The 27,111-nt window shown below is 41.7% G+C and overlaps 1 protein-coding gene across 1 annotated transcript in view; it reads left to right on the top strand.

The window, feature by feature from the left end:
- The window catches only part of RFLNB (refilin B), a 35,819-nt gene extending 9,901 nt beyond the window's left edge, over positions 1-25,918 (top strand). The window contains exons 2-3 of the mRNA XM_083173987.1: positions 8,481-8,587; positions 22,100-25,918. Of these exons, the coding sequence (XP_083030113.1) occupies positions 8,481-8,587; positions 22,100-22,430 (438 nt within the window). The 3' untranslated portion in view covers positions 22,431-25,918. The remainder of the gene's footprint in view (positions 1-8,480; positions 8,588-22,099) is intronic.
- The last annotated feature ends 1,193 nt before the right edge of the window (positions 25,919-27,111 follow it).

Raw genomic sequence — 27,111 nt, 5'->3', positions numbered from 1 at the left:
GTGGGGCTCGCTGCGCTCGCCACACTATAAAAAATCAACTCCACGCCGACATGGATAGTGGGGGTATGAAAAGGTCGGAGGACGCGTTCCACCGCCGCTCGTCACGCTTCGGGTGGCGTGGATAGTGGGGGTGTTTTAGGAACACATTCACACCAGCCATATCATACATCTGAGACAGTAAAGACGATCATGTGTTATCAATGCGTGAATCCAACTGTCTGAATGCCCTGACAGTCGGAATCTGGGACCGTTTTCGGGCAGCTCGCCTGCAACTCGACAGCTGGTGTTCAATGTTCCGCCTGTCGAATGGTGAAAAGGGTGTTGTGCCGGTGTAAACATCTGTGGATTGTCGAGAAACGGCCGATTCGAACAAAACGGATCTGACTGGTTTTAAAGTTGGATCTGTTTTGTCGAAATCTGCCTTCAATTCTGTTGGAAATGGCAGCGTTGAATAGGTGGCGGGCGCTATTTTCCCTGTCAGAAATAGTGCCCAAGATAGAATACCGCCCTTTATCAGAAGTGTAGTGCTGCACCACTTTACTTTTCACAAACTACAGGTGTAGCCCTAGGTCTGTCTTCCTGGGTGAGAGCAATTCCTTATCTAATCTCTGCCCACACTGCTGATATAGAGGACAGAGTTTGCTTTTTACTGTGTATGAAAGTGCTGTACAAATTCAAAGGCAATCAGACTTGTGTGCTGAGCTGAAGATGAAGGATATTCTTCATGAGTCTGTTGGGGAGAGTCACTTCTATGACCGTGAGGTATGTTACTGCTTGAATTTGTACACTGAGAATTACTTAATTATTGTTTAAAAATTAGTATATCTGCCTCCTGCTTAACCTGGTGGAGTAGTAGCAGTTAATTATAACACCTTAAGTTATTTTCAGATGGGATTTTTCCTGTTAAATATAATCTGCATTTCTGAAGTACACTAAATCTGAATCTACATGAAGTAAAGCATGTGAATATGTGTGGCAGAATTGGGTCCATAGTGGCTAGTATAACTGCCTCACAGAGCAGGGTTTATGCATACCTCCCAACAGCCCTGATTACCTCGGAAATGTCCCGGTTTTCAGGGACATTCCTGTGTCCCTCCCACGGCCAGCATTGTCCCGCGGCAAGGGGGGGGGGGGCGGTTGGGAGTTCCCCTGTCGGCTGCTGAGCAGCGGGGAATAAACTCATGTGCACAGCGTCTATTACCGCAGCCAGGGGGCTGGGGGCATGGCTAGAGGCTCAAAGAGCCTCTGGGTCATGCCCCCATAGCGGCAAAACGGGGCGTGGCCTCACGGGAGAGTATAGACCACACCCCTTTACTTGGACCATGCACCCGAAATTTACAGCGTGCCCGAGGCGCACATCCATCTGTCCCTCCTCCGTCTCTTATTCCGTTACATTTTTATATGGAGCTAGTATATGTTCTCCACATTTTTGTATGGCTTTTTTCCTACACTCCACAGCCGGGATTGATATGAAATACCGGTGGTCGAAATACCGACACCGGAATCCCGACTGCCACGCAGCGGGCCCGGTCCCTCGCTACACTCGGCACACTATTTTATTCACCCTCTATGGGTGTCGTGGACACCCATAGAGGGACAAAGTGCCGGCATTGCAGCGGTCGGGATTCCTGAGTTGGTATTTAGACTGTCGGTGTTTCGACTGCATCCCCCACAGCCAACATTAATCTGTATGATTGTGAACCCAGCTGAGTTTGGGTGGATGTGGTTGACTAAAGGGGCCTACACGTAGCGATATACAGGCATTTTCTAAACAATCTCAGTAGATTGCTGAGAATTGCCCCACTTCGCTCCTTGTGTAGGGGCTTAACATCACTTGGCCACAAAACCGTGATTTGTGGGGCGCGGAGAGAGGCGGGGCTTAAATGACGCGGATACATTTAGCCCCGCCCCCTCTCCACGGACCCGCGATTTCAGGTAATTAAACTAGGGATGGCCATCGTTGCCATTGCCATCGATTGCAATTCTGCAACTGGCCATCGATAGTGCTTAACTATGCAATGCATGACCATCAATATTTTTACATATCGATGGTCATCCATTGTATTTGATTGATTGGCCTGTGGGCCAATCAAAACAGAGGGGGTGGGGCTACGCTCATTGTCCCGGCACCTTAAAAAAAAAAATAGCAAAACATTGTTTTGCTATTCCATCGATTGAGGGAAACCATCTGGTTCTCCCCCATCGATGGGAAAAGTATTTAACATCGGCCGTGAACCATCGATTATTCCGAATCATCGATGGCTATCCCTAAATTAAACCAGCGGGCAAGGGGGGAGCGGGGGAAATTACCAGAATGAGGGAGACTTGCCCACCTTCCCGGGAGGCGGACACGATTTCCGGGAGGCACCAGGCCATTCCGGGAGGGTAGGCAAGCCTGATCGAACTCTCTGCACGTGTTACATTTGCCCCACCTGCAGTGCACATAGTTTTGTCCAATAGAGAAAAAAAATTCTTTGAGATCCATGCTGAATCAGGCCCTAAATGTTCTGTTTTAAGTACTGTGGAATATGTAGGTGATATGTTAAAGGTTAATAGGTACTCTTTACCTAGAACGGCGCCCATGGCGGTGATCGCGACATCGCGGGCAGTACATAAACGGCCGCGACGCGATGCCCGCGATCACCGCGATTTTCCTATAGGGAACAATGTTAAAAAGCCTAATTGACCGCGATTTTGCATTCAATGCCTCAATGCCCGCGATTTTCCCATAGGAATCAATGTTAAATGGGCTACAGAGCCCAAATAGGCACAATTAACCCTTAAATGTCCCCCCAATTTTTGTACGCCACCCCACGATCCACGCCAACCCGAAGCGTGGCGAGCGCAGCGAGCCCGCGAGGGGCGGCGGTACGCGTCCTCCGACCTTTTCATGCCCTACTATCCACGTCGGCGTGGAGTTGAAAATAGAATAGTGTGGCGAGCGCAGCGAGCCACCGAGCCCGAAGCGTGGCGAGCGGACGCGGATACCTTCACAGTTATACGCGTCCCCTCGCGGACTTCACAGGTGTCCGTGGCGACGCGGACACCTGTGAAGCCCGCGAAGGGACGCGTTTACCTGTGAAGGTATCCGCGTCCCCTCGCGGGGCTCGCTGCGCTCGCCACGCTTCGGGCTCGGTGGCTCGCTGCGCTCGCCACACTATTCTATTCTCAACTCCACGCCGACGTGGATAGTAGGGCATGAAAAGGTCGGAGGACGCGTACCGCCGCCCCTCGCGGGCTCGCTGCGCTCGCCACGCTTCGGGTTGGCGTGGATCGTGGGGTGGCGTACAAAAATTGGGGGGACATTTAAGGGTTAATTGGGGCTATTTGGGCTCTGTAGCCCATTTAACATTGATTCCTATGGGAAAATCGCGGGCATTGAGGCATTGAATGCAAAATCGCGGTCAATTAGGCTTTTTAACATTGTTCCCTATGGGAAAATCGCGGTGATCGCGGGTACCCGATTTTGATGTACCCGCGATGCCCGCGATGACCGCGATTTTTTACCCCCGACGCCCGCGATTCTGATCGCGGGCGCCGTTCTAGGTAAAGAGTACCGGTTAATAAATAAAGAAAATGAGGCGGCTTCATGCATATATTTACCAAGGGATTTTAATTTATGAACATGTGCTGTTTATTAGCTGGGAAGTTCCAGGTGGGGAAGTTCTGTGCCCTCCCCTGCAGGCACACATTAGTGTGGCCTGTGAGTATGAGTAATATGTTAGGCACTTTTATATTTGGTGCTTAATTTAGCTTTTTCTGAAGGTGTGAAAGGCAAACAGATTTATTAGAAAATGTGCCTTGTCATAAAGCAAATATATTTTATCCTCAGAAGATTGTATTGGTAATCGAAAAGCAGGTATGCATTTCATTTCATATTTTACTTTTCATGACCTACATTTATACTCATGCTCTTTACCTGATTTTCTAGAAATAATGGTATATTTTGCATTCTTCTTAGATGTGAAACATATGTAATTATTTTAAGGATATATCATTTGGTAGAGCTTATTACAGAAGATAGAATGGGTAACATTCAATTATGGCCTATTTTTTTCGGTGAACTGGGCTGTTTTTCAGTGACACTGTGAAAATGATATTCGCTGTATTCAGTGTTGACTCTTCTTTTTATTTTTTATTTTTTTGGTGTCAAAAAATCAGTAGATTTATTATTTAAAGGGTCTTGCTATATGGATTTATAAACTTGCAGCATGTAAATATATATTTAATTTTTAGTTTTTTTACAGATGACATCAGCAGGGGGGCGGGAACCCGCTCATTAATATCTATGGTGCTGGGTCCCACTCATTACATATGCATGAGCGGGACCAAGCAGCGCTCCCTGCACCTCCCCCCCCCCCCCCCGTGCCCAGTCTCCTGGGGCCACAGCTTCTGCTGCCTGTGTCCCCACCATCCCTTCTTCTCCCCATGCTGCTGTGTGTGACGCAGGCAGGGAGGCGGCCATCTCCCTGCCTTCCGCCATCTTCCTGGCTCCATGCGGCATACGAGAGGGAGAGGGAGGGCTGGCGGCGGATAGTCCAGCCCGGAGAATGCCGGCAAATGTGGTGTGTGTGTGATGTAATTGAATTTATGATGTTGCCTGAGGCTTACAGACCACGAATAAAGCCAACATGAGCCGAATGAGGGAATAATCAGAGTGAGCTGGTAGCTAGAATCTTTGCAAGTTTGAAAACTACATCTAGGAGTAGGAGCACAGCCTATAGACTCCTGAATCCTGATCACTATCTAGTCATTGTGCAGCTGGGCATGGTCACAATGATGTAATTTTCTTTGCATCAACAACCATATTTCGGCAGGATGATAAAGTATATAAAGCCAGGAAGATTTATTTATTTACTAAAGCTCTCTGAGAACCCTACTGCCCCCCCCCCGTGCTTTTATCGTACTCCTATAAAGATACTACCCAAGCTACTGCCCCCACCATCTGGGCCGGCGCCACCACTAGGCAGCTTTAGGCATTTGCCTAGGGCACCGGCCAGTGGAGGGCGGCACCGCACGCTGCCGAAGAACATTTGTTGTTCCCTAAAATCAGATCAGCTCCTTCTTTTCCTTAAGGGAGTGGAGCAGAGATGCAGCGGCCGCCTAAATGTTAACAGATGGCTTTTTGACCAGTGCTCCATATATATTGCTCCGTATGCTCTACTCCATGATTAACAACACTGAAATAAGCCGTCCCCACCGCCACGCCCCCCTCCCCTGGCATATTCCCGCAACTCACCCCTAAATATGTCCACTCACTTCCTTCTTTCTGCCGCCCCCATCACCCGGCTTATTGCCGCAATTCACTGGAAATCACTGGCTACACCAACCGTCTCCCCCATCCCTTACCCTGTGACTTTTAATTGGTCAAGGTGGTGGGCAGCTCCTTCCTGTTGGTGCCGCCGCCGAAGAGAAGCAGCAGCCCCGACCAGCCCTGCAGCAGAAGCCGACAGCAGCCTCCTGCCAGTGCTGGGTACAATTGGGTAACAGATTCTGTAGCTGACTGCAGCATGACCCGACCAGACACCTTGGTCACGCTGTATGTATATTGCACTTGGTGGACAATCAAGCCCATCAAGTATGTATTTATTTATATAACTGTATTTTTGTATATTTGTGTGATATATATATATATATATATATATATATATATGTAGCAGGCCCCATATTTTGGTTGATGGCCCTGCCCATACATGTCAACAGCCGTCAGAATGCCCCCCCCCCCCCCCAGCGCTCAGCGTATTCCCACGATTCACGTCAAAAGTTACCCGCCACCCCTCAGCTCTCTTCGCTGGGACCACAAACCGTGTAAGGAGACCAGAGATGGCCCATTCACCAGGGCATATATTTTTGAGATCATAATCCTAACCCCTAACTGTAATACAGTAAACAATACCTAATTATCTTACCCGAACCATTAAAGTAACCCAATCTACTAAATTATCAGACTGCGGAACACACTGTGTTCACACTTTTTCATCTGAGGGGCTCAGTATTTTGGCGGGGGTGGGAGTGTGTGTGTTGAGCTGACAATTTGCCTAGGGTGCCGAGAAACCTTGAACCGGCTCTGCCCACCATAACTGTAACAATCTCTTCCCTTAATCACACAAGCTTCTATTACTTTAGAAGAAAGTTACCTCCCTCATGAGCAAGACCCCTTTCTACCTTTTGTTTCTCTACATACATGTATTTTGCCTATTGTTCTGTCCCTGTCTTGGGTATCTCTTGTATCCTCTACTGTCCCCCACTTTCCAGAGCACCTTCCACATCAACAATAATAATCTGAGAAATCCCTACACTTTATGCTAACCTAATAAATGTCAGTGTACATAATTGTATTCTTTTGGAACACATTTACTTTAATAAAGAAAGACTCTTTTTTTTTTAATTTTTATTGGTAACAGTCATACTTTCATGTATTTTATTAGCTAAAATACTTCTGCAATCATAGCTTCTTTGTTTTCAGTTGAGTGTTTTAAAAAAACAATTAGAATTTTTGATTTCAGTTATGTTTAGTTTAACTTTAACAGGCGTCAAGCACTTCAAAATACCCATGATCCACCATCATGCCCATGCTTGTTAGCTTGGTAAAGACAGTGTAAGAAAAACACTGACTGAGCTAAGGGGAAAAAAAAAATTTAACTATGCTTTTACTTCTAGTTATTTAACAAAAAGGGCTGTGCCTGCTTTACATGCATGAGTTACTCCTACTAATGCCAAACACTGTAAGAAGGGACGATAACAAGCTTCTTCTACAGTACACCGATCAGGAAGCTGCTGAGGTCTCCAATGCTTAGTGGATATTTTCCCTGACCTTTTTAGGACCCTCACAATAAAAAGTTTCAAACAAATTGCCCAATTTCGCAATGCGGTATTTTAACTCATTGCAAGGATGTATCAAATATTGCATGCAGGGTCAAAGCTTGCGAGAAAGTTCTGTACCTGTGAATCCACTCCCTGAACTTTTCAATAAATACCCCGCTACTATGTTTCTCCTTGCTCAGCTAAAATACTTACCTACAGCCAGGGATAGCCAATTGGTGCCCATCAGACACACACCGCTAATCAGAGCCAGAGAGTATGTGAAATGGGGAGAAAGTCTCTGGAATATAGTGTTATTGTTGCAGGGCTCACTCAAGTAATTTTCAGACCCCGTGGCTGCTTGGGGGAGCAGCACCAGAAGTCTGTGGTGGACCCTGTTGGCATAACTGACAGGCGACCCAGGCAGCAATGTATTGAACTGGGTCCCCGCTAATTAGATCTCTCAGCGCTCATTGCTGCCTGAGTCGCCTGTCAGTTCAGCCAGTGGCGCCCACCACAGACGTCACTCCCCCAAGCCGCCACATATGTAGCTACACCACTGTTGGAGGAGAATGTTGTGACTTCTTTTTTAATTGCCCCATCGTACATTTCTGTGACACTAAAATAATGTGGATTGGGTGTGAAAGACCTACATTTAAAAAAAAAAAATGTGGAAAAATTATTTTGTGAAATAAGCCTGTCAGTCTTGTGTGAACGTGAAGTTTGTTTTTAATCAGCTACTTAGAAAGTTCCCCTGTGAAAAAACAAAACAAAACCATAACATTTGGCCTAATTCACGTTTGTATGCAATTGCTAATGTTCACGCAAAAGAGCGATTATCTGCAGGGTACATATGTGCTGTAATTGCAATGCGCATGCGTCATGGTGCTGCTGTGATCTCATTCGCAATGTGGATTCATGATTTAATGATTGAGAAAAAGTGACCATTTGGAGATGTTAACAGGGCTTGATTTGGGAAACGCAGGCAGGTCATGGCCATTTTCTGGGATTGTATCTGTCATCTTGTACATTCAAAAACATGGTGTCTGCATTGCAAGTGCTGTGTCCAGTCTGCGTATCCATGGGCCTACCCTTAAACTCAATGTTTTTGCTTATAAAATGCAAATGTGTACACCATTGCAGATTAATTTAGTGGCCACTAACATTTATTAAGTGGCCAGTGGCTGTCTTTCCATTTCTGATTGGCAGCTGCACTTGCTCACAATAGCGGCTCCATAGCCTAGAAAATCGTAAATGCAATTTTAATTTGCGTAAAAACATGAATTTGGCACGTTGTGCAGGACTTTCACCCCTTATTTATTTAATACCAGTAAACAGCATAGCTTTAAAGGGCTACAAGTATTATTATTATTGACATTTATTGATATATATATATATATACTGTTCTTTTTAGTTGGGCTTCTAAACCAAAAAGATGTTTTATTAGTTATTTATATTAACTTGCATTTTACATTTGTAATGTAATAAAATTAACAATAACAAAACAAGTGGATTTAAGTGGTCATTTATCATTTCAGTTAAAACTGTTTTATGATACCCATTTTTTAGGTTTTCTAATGAGAAATTATTTAAATGCCATCATAGCCACTGACTTTCCTCAATCTTGATATTTTGGGTAGTTGGTAACAACTTTTTGTTATGTTTTCTTTCATTTTTAGAGTACTTCACCCTCATTAAGTTTGTCAAGCAGCTACACCCCACGGCTATGTCCTTTGTCATTTGGAGAAGGTGTGGAGTTTGATCCACTGCCACCAAAGGAGATAAGGTAACACAGTAACCTTATGTAGGTTAACCTTAACACTATGACTTCCCAACATAAAATCATTTGATAACCATATACAGTAGCGAAATCAAATGTTCTTTGAAATATTGTATATTGAATGTTGTGTTGCACATCAGAACTACTGATAACAATTACAGATTTACAAGTAATGGATTCATCAACTTATTGGGACTGAAGATATGTAAGACAAAATTCTGACTGTGATGGACATAGTTTTCCTATGGCAAATCATCAGTAATCCCCTTGTAGGACAATTGGTTAGTAATCTCCTCCCTTGTCGGGCTCATCCTTATCCAAATGGATACTAGTAAACTGCTAGTCAAAGAAAGAATCAAGCTACTATAACTATTGCTCTCTACACTATGCCGTATGAATTGTTCACCTGAGCAGACATAACATATTCAGTAAAGAGGTAATCTTGAAGCCTCATTCATTGGTGGATGCAATACCTGTCTTTGTGCACAGCAAATGCTAAAAGATATGCCAATGCTGCAGCCACTGGGATTTGTATTCTGACACTCACTGCTAGCTTCTCTGTTGCTTGCCTACAAAGATGCACATCGATCACACCATCGGACCTTTGAACACCCCTTTTGTTGCTCAGGATATCCGTTGCAGGTCAGTTGCTGGGGCCAGTGGATATGTGTCTGAAGACGCAGTTAATGTCTTCGACTTGCCCTTGAAATGGTTGTACATGCCAGCGTTTTAGTAGCAACCCCCAATTACCACCCACAAACAGTCACTGTTTGTCTTTCACTCTCTGACTACCATTACAAGAACACCATGGCTCATGCGCAAGGCAACTCAGATGTGTGCACAAAAAAAATCATCAACTGCACAAACATCTGCATTGCATTCACATATGAATCAAGCCCATGTCAAGGTATGGAATTTTTGTTGTGAATGTTATTAGAATTTATTTTTTATAATGTATCTTGTAATTTAGGTTTGGTAGCCCTTTAGGAACTGCAGTCCTGTTAAATAAGGGGGCTTGTTTCTTTGGGAGGTTTTTTAATATATATTCTATGTGGTATAAGACAGAGGCGTTACTAGGGCCTTTGCTGCCCAGGGCAAAATGAAAAATGACAAACCCCCCCCCCCCCCCAAAAAAAATAAAATAAATTCCCATGACCATAACAGTCACATGTAATGGTGAGAGTCTTTGGAATGCTCCTCTGAACGTCATCCACTCTGCATAACATAAAACCTTCCCTCTTTCCCTAGGAGCTGCAATCCTGTTCCTACTATATTTTTGCAACATCCAGAGATTTTTAAATGGAGATAATGATTTGTTAGAGGGCTGCTTAGAAAAATGATTATAAAATGTCTGCTTTAAATGTACTTAACGTACTGGGTAAATAAACGTGTGGTTGCTGCTTTCAGAGAATAGCATTCTCACAGTACATCTACAACTTTAGTACAGGAATAGATTTACAGGAGCGGAGCAAGCAATCAGCAATGCTATAATACAAAGGGTGTGTAAGCTTTATAGTTCTGGTATTTGCACTCCAAACATCTGACCCACACAAATATGTTAGTTGCTGAAGTATGAACTTCTGCTAACAGCTGATTTGTGTTAATACTTCGCCACAGAGTACACTTGCTCTTACTTCCTATCTGAAAATCAGTCCTTATATTACCTGTTCTTTTATATGTAGTGTAGTCTGTTTGTTAAGCAAAGTAAATAACTTTTAATTAAATGTTCCTCATTTTATATATTGTTGTACTTCTTGCTTCAAAAATCATCCTAAACTATGACTAATTCAACATGCGTAGCAAACAATAGCTTGATGTGCATTGTTGATTGCGCCTCCTTTTCTGTAAATCAATGTAGACAAAAGCGGAATTATATTGCAAGAAAACCTTAGTCGGTACCGTCTTGCATGGCTGTTCCTACAATGATGCCAACTGAGAACTGCATTTTAGCTGGCACACATCGAGCGCTTTTCCTGTCATCCCCGATGACATTCTAACCTAGCCTCCCATTTCTTTTAATACTTTTTGTATCTTTTCAAACGCTCCCTACTTTCTTTATCTAGTGACTTCAAGAGAAAGTACACATACTGTACATTTCACTGTGTATTTTTATTTTCTAGTCAGTGCCTAATGGGGAGACTAGAGACAGACAGGGCTTTACCCAGCGCATTTGCTCTTGTTACTTAGTCAGTCAGGTTCTACTGAAGCATAGGGTGTTTCTGGTCACACATGTATGTTCATACAGTTATCACAGTGGCATATCTATAATGGGTGGGGTGCCCAAAGGCTCCTAGGTTCAAAGGGGCCCATACCATACACCTTGCACCATTGCATTATTTACTTTCTTGTGCAGAATGTGAAGGTCTCTGGAACTAGCTTTGGAAACCTAGGCCCTTTTTTTTTTTTTTTTTTTTTCTGGTTGACTCACAAGGCTGCAAATTTCGCAGCCTTGCAGGTCCACCAAATGCCACCTGCACGGCCGCCTGCCCCCTCTCACGCTGCAATCCCACGTGTGGCTGTGAATGGGTGTTTAGCATAAACATCCATTTGCAGCCTTGGGTGCTGGGGAGAAATCATTTAATGGTCAGCCAACATTGAATGATTTCTCCGGCGCTCGCAGATCTGAGACACCTCTGTGGTGTCTGAGATCTGTGGCTGCCCTGTGCAGGAAGTAGGCGGCAGCTGCCCGCCCCTGCACACGTGTCATTGGGGACTTACCATGAGAACGCCCATCATTTTCATGGGAATGCCCATGAAATGCTGGAGTTCCCATGGGTTCATCCCCAGCACGCCCCCCCCCCCCTCGCCTGCACTGTTGTGTGCGAGCGCCCGATGAATACTTTATTCACAGTGGCCGTTCGCACACAGTGGCTGCACCTGCGCATAAATAACTATGCGCATGCAAAAACCGCTCCCCTGCGAGTACAAGCAGGGGAGTGTGTCATTCAGAATAGGCTCCATAGTGCTCGCCGGCACAATATTTCTGAAGACTGTGCCGTAAGTATGCGCATGTGCAGATTACAATGAGACCGTGCAACTGCTGTTTTTTCCCAAGGAGGAAGAGGATCCAAGGAGATTCTTTCCTGTCTTAATACCCCCTGAATGATCACATGAGGAAAGCAGCAACTGACACATTCTATAAACTTACCTCAGAAGGAAGAGAGAGGCCACGATAACACTTTCCAGAGAGTTAAAGAATGTAAGAAGCAGCACTTTATCTGTGTTTAAATGGCATAGGAGACAATAACGCCTGTGAATACTCACTGTTAATGACTTCCAAAGCAAATAACTTACAATAATAACTTTTGAATTGTGAAATCTCTTGTATTTTGTTAATGGGCTGTGTTTCAGTATAAATTTATTAGAATCCTTCCTATCTGTATACTGAATAGTAAATGCAGTACGTATATGTAAACATATCTATATTCAATGGCTGGCTTTCATTGCAGTATAATAATCCAGCATGCATTACCTGGGAGCTAAATAACTTTACCGATACCCTATTAAACTTTCAACTTCTGTTCTACCAGATACCGCTCCAATATTTCTTGGCGGTCGTCTGGTTATATGGAAATACATCCCAATCTCTAGACTTATCAAAGCTCATTTTATTGCCTCCTTGGTCTCATGCTTTCTCCTCCTATTAACCACCATTGGACCTTTTTTGCATTTTGATGAAGATGTAATTGAGAAGTAAACACATTTATTTTCTAACATGTCCCAAAACATGTTTCGGTTAAATGATTTTATTGAACCGATTATCCTTAGATAAATACCAATAGTGGACACTGGGATACGCAGTCACAGTGTGAAACACTAGTATAGCTTTTCCACCTGAGAACTGCTTTCTGCAGAAAGCTACCAGACATTTCAGATTTCACGGTTAAACTGAATGCCTTCCAGATGATTGTAAAACCGGATGGTAAATTTAAGCACTGAATGTTCAAAGCATAATCTTGGCAATGGAAATTCCCCTGAATATCACATTTGTAACATCCAGCTAAAACTAAGGTATCGTGTTCTTTGAAACGGGAATTGTTTTTCATATTGTTTTGTTCTCCTTTTTGCTTTGAACTGTATATACATAACTGAATACAGTTTATCTGCATTATTTTTATTATAATGGAAATAAAAATACAACTGCTGTACATATTTAGATATATAAAATGTTCCTAATACATATCAGTCTACCAATTCCACTTGCTGATTTAAAGGAAAAAGTCTGCAGATAACATCTCACAAAGAATGTATTATATGGCATGTTATTACAGGTTCAGTATGTGAATAATTACTTCCTTAAAGCTTAGTGCATTTACAGTGCTCAGTGATACACAAATTGTTGCCCATTATCTTGATTGACTCATTCTTATATATGCAGGGGGAAAAAAATGTATATTTTTAAACATTAATACAAGATAGATATTTTGTCATGTCAGTTAGTATAAGCTACATAAAAAAAAATCTTTAAAAAAAAAAAGGTTGTTAGTACTTTTATCCAGGCTATTATAAAGAGATATACACCCACAGCATGTTTTCATTACATGGTATAACTTTATTATGAAAGGTTTAAACTGGCCATTGAAAGTGTGCCATTGCATCCAGCTGCTGGAATGGTGTGGGTTATTAGACAGTGTCTAGACCAGGGTTGCCGACCCTCCCGGAATTTGTGGGAGTCTCCCTAAAATCGGGTCCCCCCTCCCGGCCCTGGAAGGGTGGGCAACCCTCCCGGAATCAGGGGAACCCCGATCGCGGCATTTAAATGCCGCAATCCGCGGGTCTCAGAGGAGGGGGCGGAGCTAAAATGGCACAATTGTGTAATTTTAGCCCCGCCCCCTCCATTGAGATCAGTTATTTCGGCTATTTGTCATAATGGGGGCGGGGCTTAATGATGTCACCGGTAAGCCCCGCCCCCGAACTCGTAATGAAAGATTCCTCTCCGGGCTTCTCCCGGAGAGGATTATATGCAAGTCGGCAACCCTGGTCTAGACAGACATTCAATATGTCGACCAAAAAAGGTGGACATGCAATAGATCGACCGGGTCAAAAGATTGAAAGGGTGGAAATATCGATATAAAAAAGGTAGACACACGAAAAGATGGACATGATGTTTTCACATTTGTTTGGTGTCAATGTCAACAACTGTTGACATGAACCCCCCAATTAGTGTAACGCATAATCTCATTCGGCATGCTTCGCCACACTATTGTATTCTCCCTCTATGCCGACATGGATGGTGAAGTAAGAACAAGTCGGTTTAAAAAATAAATAAAAATGAAAAACTCATGTTGACCTAGTCATATGTCTACCTTTTTCATGTTGACCCCATCTACCAATGTCTATGGATCTGTGTTTATATGTATGTATTATTGCTGCAGTATAGCTGTTATATGGTTCAATTAATTAAATTATATCCATACCAAACACGTCAAAGTTTTGGTGAATTCTTTCCATCTTTTAGAAGTTAATAGTTTAATTTTTTTTTATTAATTAACAACATGTAGAAAAGGTGGGTGGAAGTCTGCACACACTCTATACACAAGTCTCTTCAACAGAGAGCCACTGGTTTCGAGTTTATACCAGTGGGGGTGCTGTCATGAACTCAAAAATGTAGAGTTAGGGCGGGGGGGGGCCCAAGGGCCAAGGAGTTCATAGGAGACGCACACCGAGAAAGATATAGCAATTAACAATCCCAATCAAACACTGATGCAGTAAATAATTAAAAAGATATGTGCTCCATCTATCTTTATTAAATCTTTAATTGAATAAGGAGACAAATATCTTCAGCGAAATGAGGTTAAAATCACAGACAAGACATATATTGTGTGGACCAAAAAGTAAGAAAATGGGTGAGAAAGATTTAAAAGATAGGTCGTAGCGGCCTGCAGCAGAGGTATTTATTTTATGGTACCAGTAATAATTTTACAGTACTGTTCCCCAATTTTTGGGGGATTATTGATCTTTAGAATACACACTGTTGTTTCCCCACAGACTAATAAATCAGAAAATATCTAGGATTAATTTCCTTAATATTCATATGGAGCAACAGTGTATAGGTATGGATACAATGTGGCCTTTATTTAAAACTTGGCAGGATTCCCAGGCAGGATATAAGTCAGTGTGATTATTCTTGAGACAATGCTGACATCTACTGGAGATTCATAGTATTGTTGCCTCCTGAAGTCAGCAACAAACCTATGTTACTTTGATAGATCAATCATAATAATGATGAGATACTAGGAGGCATCCAAGAGTAACATACATAGTCAATAGTAAAAATTGTATGTCACCATTGCTCTGGTGCCTGCACTATCAGTTGCCACCGTCTAATCCTTCATATGATCCTAATATAAACAGTAACTGACTGGAATTCAATATATTATATTAACATGCTGCAGGTCCCTAACTCACACTATCATAAACAAACACAGAACACGTGTTTCGCTGGAACGCTTCTTCTAGCTGACCACCAGATCGTTTCCAGTGTTCTCATTATATTGGGGAAGGTGTCCTATCGGGAGCAGATGGGGTGTCAGGTGACCTGTGTCTACCAATGATGAGTGCCTGTACTAAGGGCTCATTTCCGCCCTCTCAATGCGTGTAATCGGGCGTCCGCCCTTACTCACGTCATCACGCATGTCACGTGGTCTCGCGCGATGACGCGCGCGAGGTCACGTGACTCCTATGAACCAATCACGCTTCTGAATTGAGAAATCCGGAACTAATGTCTACCTAGCCCTAACCCCTTAATCTGGATGGTTTATAACCGTGCAAAGAAAAAACATAATTTAAACCATATTGAGATATGTAATAAGAGCGCTAAGCTCTTTAGAGGATTGACGCAATATTGAGGTTTGTTCCCCGCATATTATCATTTTATGTCCTGTGGATTTAAGCTGACATATGATTATTTGATATTACAAAATGCCCCTAAATTTTCCGGGGTAATGTCTACCTGCTCTTACAACTCGCAATTAATTTATCATATACATGATGCTTCTGCTCAGTGGCAATAATGTATGTTGCTCCCGGATATGGGAGCTATTATGGATATAAGAAGTTGGATTCAGGTATCTATATATAGGGAATAAAAAGTCTCATGATGTCAATTTATTATTGATCGCCCCGGCCTCTGTATGATGTAAATGGACCTTCTCATCAATGGTCCAGATCTGTTAGACGAGTATAGGGGTATAGGTAGATTGATGAGTATTGATTAAAGATTTAAAGATTCATATCGAATCTTAATAAGATTATTGTAGAGAATTTCATACTGTAAAAAGAATTAACTTAAGTAACATCAGTTAATGAGACAGCTATGTGATTGGTGATAGATGGTGAAAAAAGAAAAAAAATTTTTTTATAGAAAAAGGATTCCGTGGTATGCCTATTGGGTGCATGTATTTGTGTTACTGTACAGCTGTTTGTGCATTGATATGTGTTAAATTCATTATTGAAGGTGCTGAGAAAACAACGTGATATGCTGCTATCAAAGAATAAAAACAGGTGCAGATTCGTCCAGTAGGACGACTGAGAAGAAAAAATAACAAAGATATAATGATGAGACAATAAAATAAATTGTTATGATGGGGAAGGAGTATAGAGACTCCAGACCATTCAGTGCGTGAGATAAAACTGGTGCAAAAATATTTCATTTGTGTTGGTGAGCACTACAAAGCAGATAAAGTGATAATAAAATGGAGTGGAGTGAATTGGATTGGTTGAATGAGGTGTCCCTGATAAGGTGTTGAGGTGTGAAGTATAATGAATAACAATAATTCCTCCTGTTCTAATAATATTTGGAGGAAGAGTGAATAATGGATGGGTATTTCCTTCTATATTATCATGGGAAAACCGCTTGTCATGACACAGGATGAAAAATACCAGAGTGATTAAACAGATATGTATCGTGGTCCAGATATGTGTAGGACCAAAGGTACAAAGAGAAAGAAATCCGATGTCTATATACTCCTTCAATCCTCTTGGGGAGGTTGGCATCTTGATCCAGTAATTAATTTCTACATGCAGGTAAGTATGTAAAGTCAAAACAATCAAAAAAATCAAAAAAATTAAAAAAATTATTATAACGTAAATAGTAAATACAGGTAAGTAAATGCAGGTAAGTATATGAAATCATAAAAAAAGGGGTAAAATGAGTAATAACCAGGTTAGGGGAATCGCTTGGACTAGGATCTCTTCTTCATATTAATAGTACCCAGTCAAAAAGAGGACGATAAGTGGTCCAATAAGCAGGACCAGTTTATGGGTCCAGAGCCATCAATCCTACATTCTATTACAAAGGGGGGATTTAGAAAGAGGGTTAGGAATCCTCGGTAGCCGTGATTGGTAAGGTACAAAAATGTATGGAGATGGTACTGCTATTCATATTACCAGAAAATCGAAGATGAGCATATGAATATGAAGATTTGTTTCAAAGGAGATTCTTTCTTTAGGGAAATTTTTCAAAAAGAAAAGAAAAAAAGGGGGGGGAAAAGAGGGGAGGAAGGAGGGAAGCGTATGAACCATGGTCTCATAAATAGGGTAAGTAGCTATTGTATTCGTTGAGGCCATGTGGTTGGATAGAATTCAGTAGAAAAATCATTTTGGTTTCCATTTTTAGGAGCTCCCTGTCAAGGTCTCCTCCTCTAATCCCAAGTCGGATATGTTTTATCCCAAAGATTTCAAGGCCAGTGGGATCACTGTTATGCTTCTGAAAGAAGTGTCTGGCTACCGGGCTCAACTTTTTGAAGTTATTCATGTCTCTTTGGGAATTTCGTATGGATCCCACATGTTCCAATGCTCTCACCTTAAGGGGTCTCTTGGTTTTCCCCACATATCTTTTACCACAGGGACATTGGAGGTGGTAAACCACCCCAATGGTGGTACATGTGATATGTTCTTTGATTTTCCAGATTTTGCTGAATTTGATAGACATCTCGCCATCTATTATTAAGCGTACCAATAAACCTAATAGGTTCTTCCTTATTAGGAGTACGGACTTTGGGTATCAACAGGGATTCCCTTGGTATTTTACGGACTTGCTGTTGAGATTTATTGATTACTGTCCTGCTGTATCCCCTTTCTTGCAATCTGGATGATAGTTCTTGTTGTCTTTTTTCAAAAACTTCGGGGTTAGAACAATTTCTCTTGGTCCTGATCAATTCCCCCTTCGGGATACCTCGTATGGTACTCGGAAGATGTGCACTCGACGCGTGCAAAATGCTATTGCTTGCTGTCTCCTTTCGGAACATGTCTGTGCACAGGTTGCCCAGGGTATCTATACTGATTGTCAGGTCTAGGAAGTGTATCTTTTCCTGACTTATTTCCGATGAGAGTTTGAGATTTAGGTCATTGATGTTCAGCATATTAACAAATGTATTGAGATCATCCAACTCCCCATCCCACAGCATCAAGATGTCATCTATATATCTGAGGAATAAGATGATATGGTCCGTATATTTGCTGTTATTCTCATGGAAGACAATCTCCCTCTCCCACCACCCCAGGTACAGGTTGGCATATGTGGGGGCACAAGCCGTCCCCATAGCCGTGCCCCGTACCTGGAGGTAGTGGGAGCCCAGGCATGTGAAGAAGTTCTTGGTCAGAATAAATTCGAGGGATTCAATCAGGAATTTATTGAACTGGTAGTTGGTATCCATGTTCAAAAAATATGCGACAGCTGTTAGTCCTTTTTGGTGATTTATGCTGGTATAAAGACTCTCGACGTCTAGAGATACCAGCCATGTTCCTACATTGACACTTAGATTTTCAAGTTTTTTGAGGACATCCATGGAGTCACGTAAGTATGATGGCAGTGCTGTAACATGCTTTCTCAAGAATTGGTCCACATATATGCTCAGGTGTTCTGTCAAACTATTTTTCCCGGAAACAATAGGCCTGCCCGGTGGAGTTCGTGCGTTCTTGTGAATTTTTGGTAACAAGTATAGTGTAGGAGTGGTCGGATTTTCAATTTGCAAAAATTTATAATCACTGTCAGATATGATTTTGATATCATATGCTGAAGAGATTAATTTCTGATATTGTTTCAGAAAATCCCTGCTTGGGCTAAAAATGAGTTTGGTATAGCATTTGTGGTCATTTAGCTGTCTCTTCAATTCTTGAACATACAAATCCCGTGGCCATAGTACCACGTTCCCCCCCTTATCAGAGGGTTTAACGATGGTATCTTCCCAAGATGCTATTTCTCTGATGGTTTGTTTTTCTACCTTACTCAGATTTGAGGGAGAAAAATGTCTTTGTGTTAGCAGGGTATCTAAATCTTTGGATACTAATGCTTGAAAAACTTGGACCTGCGGGCAAATCTTAGCATCTGGTATAAACGTGGAACGTTTTTTAATTTTAGATTTGTCATGGGGTTAGGGCTAGGTAGACATTAGTTCCGGATTTCTCAATTCAGAAGCGTGATTGGTTCATAGGAGTCACGTGACCTCGCGCGCGTCATCGCGCGAGACCACGTGACATGCGTGATGACGTGAGTAAGGGCGGACGCCCGATTACACGCATTGAGAGGGCGGAAATGAGCCCTTAGTACAGGCACTCATCATTGGTAGACACAGGTCACCTGACACCCCATCTGCTCCCGATAGGACACCTTCCCCAATATAATGAGAACACTGGAAACGATCTGGTGGTCAGCTAGAAGAAGCGTTCCAGCGAAACACGTGTTCTGTGTTTGTTTATGATAGTGTGAGTTAGGGACCTGCAGCATGTTAATATAATATATTGAATTCCAGTCAGTTACTGTTTATATTAGGATCATATGAAGGATTAGACGGTGGCAACTGATAGTGCAGGCACCAGAGCAATGGTGACATACAATTTTTACTATTGACTATGTATGTTACTCTTGGATGCCTCCTAGTATCTCATCATTATTATGATTGATCTATCAAAGTAACATAGGTTTGTTGCTGACTTCAGGAGGCAACAATACTATGAATCTCCAGTAGATGTCAGCATTGTCTCAAGAATAATCACACTGACTTATATCCTGCCTGGGAATCCTGCCAAGTTTTAAATAAAGGCCACATTGTATCCATACCTATACACTGTTGCTCCATATGAATATTAAGGAAATTAATCCTAGATATTTTCTGATTTATTAGTCTGTGGGGAAACAACAGTGTGTATTCTAAAGATCAATAATCCCCCAAAAATTGGGGAACAGTACTGTAAAATTATTACTGGTACCATAAAATAAATACCTCTGCTGCAGGCCGCTACGACCTATCTTTTAAATCTTTCTCACCCATTTTCTTACTTTTTGGTCCACACAATATATGTCTTGTCTGTGATTTTAACCTCATTTCGCTGAAGATATTTGTCTCCTTATTCAATTAAAGATTTAATAAAGATAGATGGAGCACATATCTTTTTAATTATTTACTGCATCAGTGTTTGATTGGGATTGTTAATTGCTATATCTTTCTCGGTGTGCGTCTCCTATGAACTCCTTGGCCCTTGGGCCCCCCCCGCCCTAACTCTTAATTAACAACATGCAAGTCAATGAATAGAAGAGAAATCTAAATCAAATCAATATTTGCCTTCAAATCAGCATCAGTTCTTCTAGGTACACTTACACACTGTTTTTGATGGACATAACATCTTGGAGAACTAATCGTCGATCTTCTGTGTATGAAAGCTTGTCTAAATACATCTGTCTCTTAGTGTTATCCCAGACAGACTCGATGTTGAGATCAGGGCTCTGTGGGGCCATATCATCACTTCCAGGCCTCCCTGTTGGTACTGCATGATGGATAAGTACCCTCCTGTGTTAAGCATTGAATACCCCATTAACCTTGACCGAAATCCTAACTCCATTTGCTGAAATGCAACCTTTCATTTGCAAGGAACCTCCACCATACTTCACTGTTACCTACATACACTCATTGTACTGCTCCCCAGTCCTTCAGCAAACAAACCGCCTTCTGTTACAGCCAAATTGTTCACATTTTGACTCCTCAGTCCAGAGCACTTGCTACAACTTTCTGCACCCCAGTTCCTATGTTTTCATGTATAATGAAGTTGACTTCTCTGAACAGTAGATACCTGGTACCACTGATTTCTGCCAGTGCTAAGCTGATGGCAGTGTTTTCCCACCTCATTTTCTGACAGCCATTTTAGTTAATTGATTTATGGTTATTTCAGTCAGTTATTTCAGGTCAGTGAATTATGACCGTGTCAATTATCACAGTTCATTAAAGTTATTCTCCAAATCAATCCAGTGGAAGGCCCATTCTCACAATGTCAAATTTCTTCCTAGCATACACCTCAGCCCTCTAGTACTGTATGTCTTCTGGGATGTTACCACTCGCTGAAGTTTTTGTCCAAATACATCTAGTGGAAGGCTCAGAATAGGCTCCGTGGGTGAGTTCTGCCCTGCATAGCACAAACCAAGGTCAGCCCAGGACCCTAACCTCCCCCATTTAAATGAATGAATGAAAAAAAAAAATCTATCTATATATATATATATATTTCAATAATACACAAACAGTGCCCTTCTGCTAAAATCAAGATACACTTTCACTGATTTAAACCAATAACCATTTAAAGTCTGTAAAATTTTCATTGAAGTATGGATTTCTGAAAGAAGATATAAACTCCAGCTTGGAGCAACAATTCCTTCTTCTTGAGCACCCAAGGATGTCCTTATAGTATTTCTTTATAGAGTTGTTAGTCTATTGGATCCTGGAATTATACCCTCACACCAAAATAGTAATAAAAAAATGCCAATGGCCACTTATTAGTACATTCTAAATATATCTATTTTTTTTGTAAAAAAATAATTATTATTTGCAATCCAAAAAAGGCTTACACTGCACTAAAGACGCACATTTATTCCCATACACTGGTGCCATATTTCTCATCACTTTGGAAGAGATGTTTCTACTTTCCAGTCTGCATCCTTGGGTGATAGCTCACAGACAGTGACTTTATCAACTGTATATGAATCCAGCACCCAACACCAGGGCTGGCTAAATGTATCTTTCCAGAATCAGCCGCTGGTTATTAGTATGTTCCAGAGTGTGCAAAACTGGAAGCTATATGAAGCTGTCCTTTAGCTGCAATAGACACTAATACTTTACAGACTTTACACAGTTAATGGTTTAAATCAGTGAAATTTTATCTTGAATTTATTGGTAGTGCTCTCCTGGTGTTTTTATTGTTCATATTTTTGGGAAATTCTGCTAATGGGATTTACTGGGAGGAGCAGCTGTTTGTAATAACTTTTTTAGTGCAGGATAAGGCATTTATCTGTACATCATGATCAGTGCTGCAGAGTGCATAAAAGCGGCCAACTAAGGGACAACCTCTACACGTTTTGTCCATTATTAGTGTTTAGGATGTCCAAACACACACACTATAGCTATACATACAGTATTATGTTGTATGGAAAGCATTTTGAGAACATTTTATTTTTTAACTCCATGTGTATTCCTCTGCCAGTAGTTCTATGATAACAGCCAACTAATGCTGGACTTTTTGTCATGTATCCACCAGGTATACCTCATCCGTGAAATATGACTCTGAAAAGCATTTCATCGACAACATCTACATGCCAGTGGGCCTGGGTGTCTCCTCGTGCAGCCAGACGGTGATCTGCGTTCCTAACTGTACATGGCGCAACTACAGAGCTGAAGTTTACTTTGAACCCAAGAACAAGGCCCAGAGATTCACCAGCACCACCATTGTGTATCCTAAGCACACAAAAACAGTCTACACCACCACACTGGATTATAACTGCAAGAAATGTTTGAGGCGTTTTCTGTCCAGTGTAGAGCTGGAGTCAGCTGAACACATGGGCAGCGAGTGCTTTGTGGATGAGTTCTGATTGCTTGTGTACCTACCTCTATGCTTTAGAGGACTATAAAGAATATGTAGCCTTTTATCTCAGATTGATCTGGAGTAATAGACCAGCGGGATCTTAGATTCAATCCAAGGCAAGCCATGTATCTGCAAATTGACTGGTGATGGCTCTTCATGCCCATACAACACTGTAACCAGTCAGAGAAGTATTTGCTTTGAATATTTACAGGACTGTGAAAGTCTATTTTCTGAACTTCTCCAAAAACCGACGGGTATTTTACAAGCCACTAAAATACTATTTCACATGTCATTTGCATCGTACAAAGCATATTGGACACTAGACTAAAATTAGAAAGGAAATATTGTAAAGCTTGTCCAAAAGAACATGTTAATATGGACAATATTAGAGTCGGGATTTATCCAGCTGCTGGCCCAGGTACTGGATGTAGATGTCCATAACCGCTGTTGGCTCTATTGTACAACAAACTTGCATATACAGTACTGTATCTGTCACATGTAGGTGCCCTTCAACAGTGGACAGTTCATTATTCAATACTCCACGTATATATCAAATGCCATCATCGACACCATTTATGGACATTTCATTAAATGATAAGATACCTTCGTTTGTTGGGTACGGAAGACTTTTTTGATACCCATCAGCTTTGTACAGAGAATAAAGCACTTGGCTTTAAGCTGATTAACTGAACAATTTAAAATGCAATGATCAAATATTAAACTGTCTTAATGCCATCCTTGCTAAATCCATTTTTAGTAATGATGGTTATACTGTATGCTGCAGCACTGAGAATGCAAACAACTAAAATATAGAGGGAAGATAATTAGCAAGTGTAAAAGGAAGTACAAGGTCAGTAGAGAATCTTTTTGTGAGAAGACAGGACCATGTAAGTGAATGAAGCCAAAGACCAGATTTTTAGAGACAGGTGGCTGTGTGCACTGTAGCAAGAACTTACTCTGCCTTAGTACATGCAGTGCTGTTATTCACCTCAATCAGCCATAAACATTGGGTGACAAACAGTGGTGGCAAAGGACTTTAATGAGCAGGATCGAGTATACAAAATATATAGCATGACTTCTGGGGGGAGGGAACCAGAATACACATTTGTCTTCAAATACATCTCGAATTAGATTAATACTTAGTTTTAAGGAGGAAACACAAGATATATATGAAATAGACCAAGGCCTTAAGGTGCATACACACTGTACAATTTTTTTGACCAATTTCGTTCATTTTGGCCCTTCTGAACAATATTGGTCAAAATATCTTTCAGAGTTTATGCGACGAATGACGACTGATATGCGCATACCCACCAGTTATTCATCAAGGTTCGTCAACTGTGCATGCTGCTCAATTTGGATATCTTTCATCTTTCATCAACATCTTTCATCCAGGACACTGGGTTCAAGGGAAATTGATCATCATTGTCTTTCAGTGTAGACACTGAAAGATATTTTGAACAATATCGTTCAGAAGGGACAAAATGAATGAAATTGGTCAAAAAGAAATGGTACAGTGGGTATGCACCTTTAGAGATGGATGCTGGGCCTATCCTATTGTAATGACTAATTTTATCAAGATGACTTCTGGGTCCCATTTATATAAGCTATATGTCAATAGTTTATAAAGGCTTCTAGTTCTCATTAGCAATGCAGAAACATCAGTGTTCCACTTTGTGTTCTGAAGGGTTGTGTCGTAGCCCAAGGGCCTGTATGGCGGGTCACGGTGATTTGAGCTTATGCAGAGGTCCATCTGATTTCAGAGTGATAACTTGCACCAGTGATAAGGCTGTTGCAGATATGTACTGACATTGATGCCGACTTCATCCACACGCCAAGGTATAGGGGTGCAGCTGCTGTATAGATGCATGCAACTCTATACAGGTGAAGACACACATTTATTCCCATGCACACAATGCGGCTGCACTTACATACAAGTCAGCCCCTTTATGAATTGCCACAATACATTAACCATGCATAAGACATTTGCTTCAACAATGTAGGTGTGATTACAGTTGTCTATCCCCAAAATAGTTTTTTCTTATCTCTGAAAACAACACAATCTGCTTAATGCTGTTCAACTTTAGCACTTTCTTGGTACTGTCAATGTTATTGTGAATGCCATTCATCATAAAGGATCTAAAATTCTAGATCATGCACAAAAGCCAAAAAAAATGACACTATATTTAGACTTTGGAAGAAGGCTCAGTCTTTTAACCCTTTTGAGTGTCAACATTGCTGTGAGAAGTTTAGTTCAATATTGCACCCCCCCCCCCCCCCAAAAAAAAAAAAGTCGCTTTGAGCGTCACAGGCATTTCTAGCAGATATTTTGAGGATCTCGCTCAGCAATGTTGGCACTCAAAAGGTTAATATACTGATGCTGCTATGGGCTAGACACAGCCAGCAGAATATAAACAACAATAATATAAAGAAATACACTTGTGTTTGCCATGCTAATAAATATGTTCATATAATTTGCAAATAAAGGCATTTAAATTGAATCACACACCATACAGATCCCACTTGATTAAACAATACATGAATACATGAAAACGCATAAAGAAAAGCCTGGGAAATAACACCACACTTCTATACTAAGCAGAAATAGAAAATAAATAACGTGGAGCTCCTTTCCACTGGCGCTTCTAAATGTTGTGAGATCTACACTCTCCAGTCCTGATAGTCCAATCCATGGGTTTTCAAACTGTGGCCCTCCAGATGTTGTGGAACTACATGTCCCAGCATGCCCTGACAGTTTTGCCATGCTCTTATAGGAAAAAATGTGGCAATGCATGTTGAAACATGTAGTTTCACAACATCTGGAGGGTCACAGTTTGAAGACCCATGGTCCAATCAAATAGATCAAAATAAAGGTGCCCACACACTTGAATGATTATTTGCAGATTGGCTGATTTCCGACTGATCGCCCGACCACATTTTTAGTGCAAATCGGTCAGATACGCGCTCCTGCGGATATTTTGATGTCTTCTGATCTTAAATGCTACATGAAAGATCGGAAGATTAAGAAAAAGAGCAATAGGAAAGCACATCAGATCTTTGGAAAAATCGTTGGTGAAAATGTGCGTTTGCCAGAAATCTTTTGTCCAGGACGGACAAAACATTTCAAGGCAAATTTATGCGCACATTTTAAGATTGCTGATCTTTCTAGTGTGTGGGCACCTCAAGTCCCTGTAAAGAAGCCTTCTTTTTCATTTCCTTACTTTCTTCTCATATAAAATTACTTCTTCCATATGGTATGAGAAGAAAAGAAAAAAGGAAGTAATATGGTGTAGTATGATCAAAATGACCTTAGTAACCCATGTGGCTATGCAGGGAATAATAGATCTGTGTCAAAAGGGATGTGTGCCATGCAAAATCTCTTCTTACAAGAAAAAAATGTGTGCAGGCATATCTCAGATTTCTTTTCCTGTTAAACCTCCTCCAAAGACCTTTGTATGCCTCACAAAATAAATAAAAGACAACTGGTAATGCAAATTATCTCTCTTATTTTTCATAAAAGACTAGCATTAACATTTAGGGGGTACTCAATCCCAGATCCCGACTGTCAGTACGTCTCAACAGTCAGCACCCTGGCCCATTTTCATCTTGCTCGCCAGTTTATCGGCCGGTGTCCCGTCTGCCGATTGTCGAAACGAGAGTGTGTCTGTGAAAACGGCCATGGATTGTCGTGATCCTCCCATGATCTCATCAATCCACGGCCGTTTTCATCATAACGGGCCCAACTGCTTTTACAGTCGGGTTCGTTCTGTCGAGCTGCCTCTTCAATGCTGTTGGCAATGCCACTATCTCTACTGTCGGAAATAGCGTCGGGGACTCAATACCCTCCCTTAAACCGTTAACAATATATAGCCACACACTGGGCTCCAACTGGAAAAATAATGTTAAATAATCCTAGTACAGTGGTTCCTGAAATCACTTTATCAGATTTATTAAGCCTGGCGAAGCGATAAAGTGTCCAGTGATAACACACCAGCAAATCAGCTCATAACTGTCAAGTTGCAGGCTAGGTTTGAAAAATGTAAGTATGGGGCTGATGAGTTATCTCTTCATCAGGCTTAATACATCTGTCTCTCGGTTGTCAAAGCACCCTGTTGGGATTCGGCATGAAATGTCGGCGGTCGTAATCCTGACGGTCGAAACACAGATACCGGAATCCTGACCGCTGAAATGCCGACGCTCGGCACACTAATTTATTCTCCCTGTATGGGTGTCGTGGACACCCATAGTGGGACAAAATGCCGGCATTGTGGCAGTTGGGAGTCCGTCAGGATTCTGACTGCCGGTATATTGACCACATCCCCCTTTTGGTGCAGGATTTAAAGATATCCATGGCTCAGCACAGATGGTTAAAGCAAACCGATATAATAATTAAGTCACCTTTGGAGAAGCATGGATATACTTAATATCTGGACCATTAATGTGCCTTGAGAACTGAGTTTGGATCCTCTGGCCTAGACATTTGCCCTCAGGATTGAATATATTACCAGACGCACAGGACCGGATCCAACCCCCAGGTGATTACCAGTGGGGTCCACAAGTAGAGACACTCTCCCACCAAATGGTTTTGACTGTCAGTCTTTTTGAAAGTGTGATAGGGGAGTGTCTGTTACTGTAAGTTTATTTTAGTTACCTGAGACAAATTGGAGTTCAGTGCCCCTTATATATAC

This window comes from Crinia signifera, chromosome 2, assembly GCF_055691185.1.
Source record: "Crinia signifera chromosome 2, ASM5569118v1, whole genome shotgun sequence".
Classification (NCBI taxonomy): Eukaryota; Metazoa; Chordata; class Amphibia; order Anura; family Myobatrachidae; genus Crinia; species Crinia signifera.
Note: the sequence above shows the minus strand (reverse complement) of the source record. Positions and strands in the feature narration are given on the sequence as shown.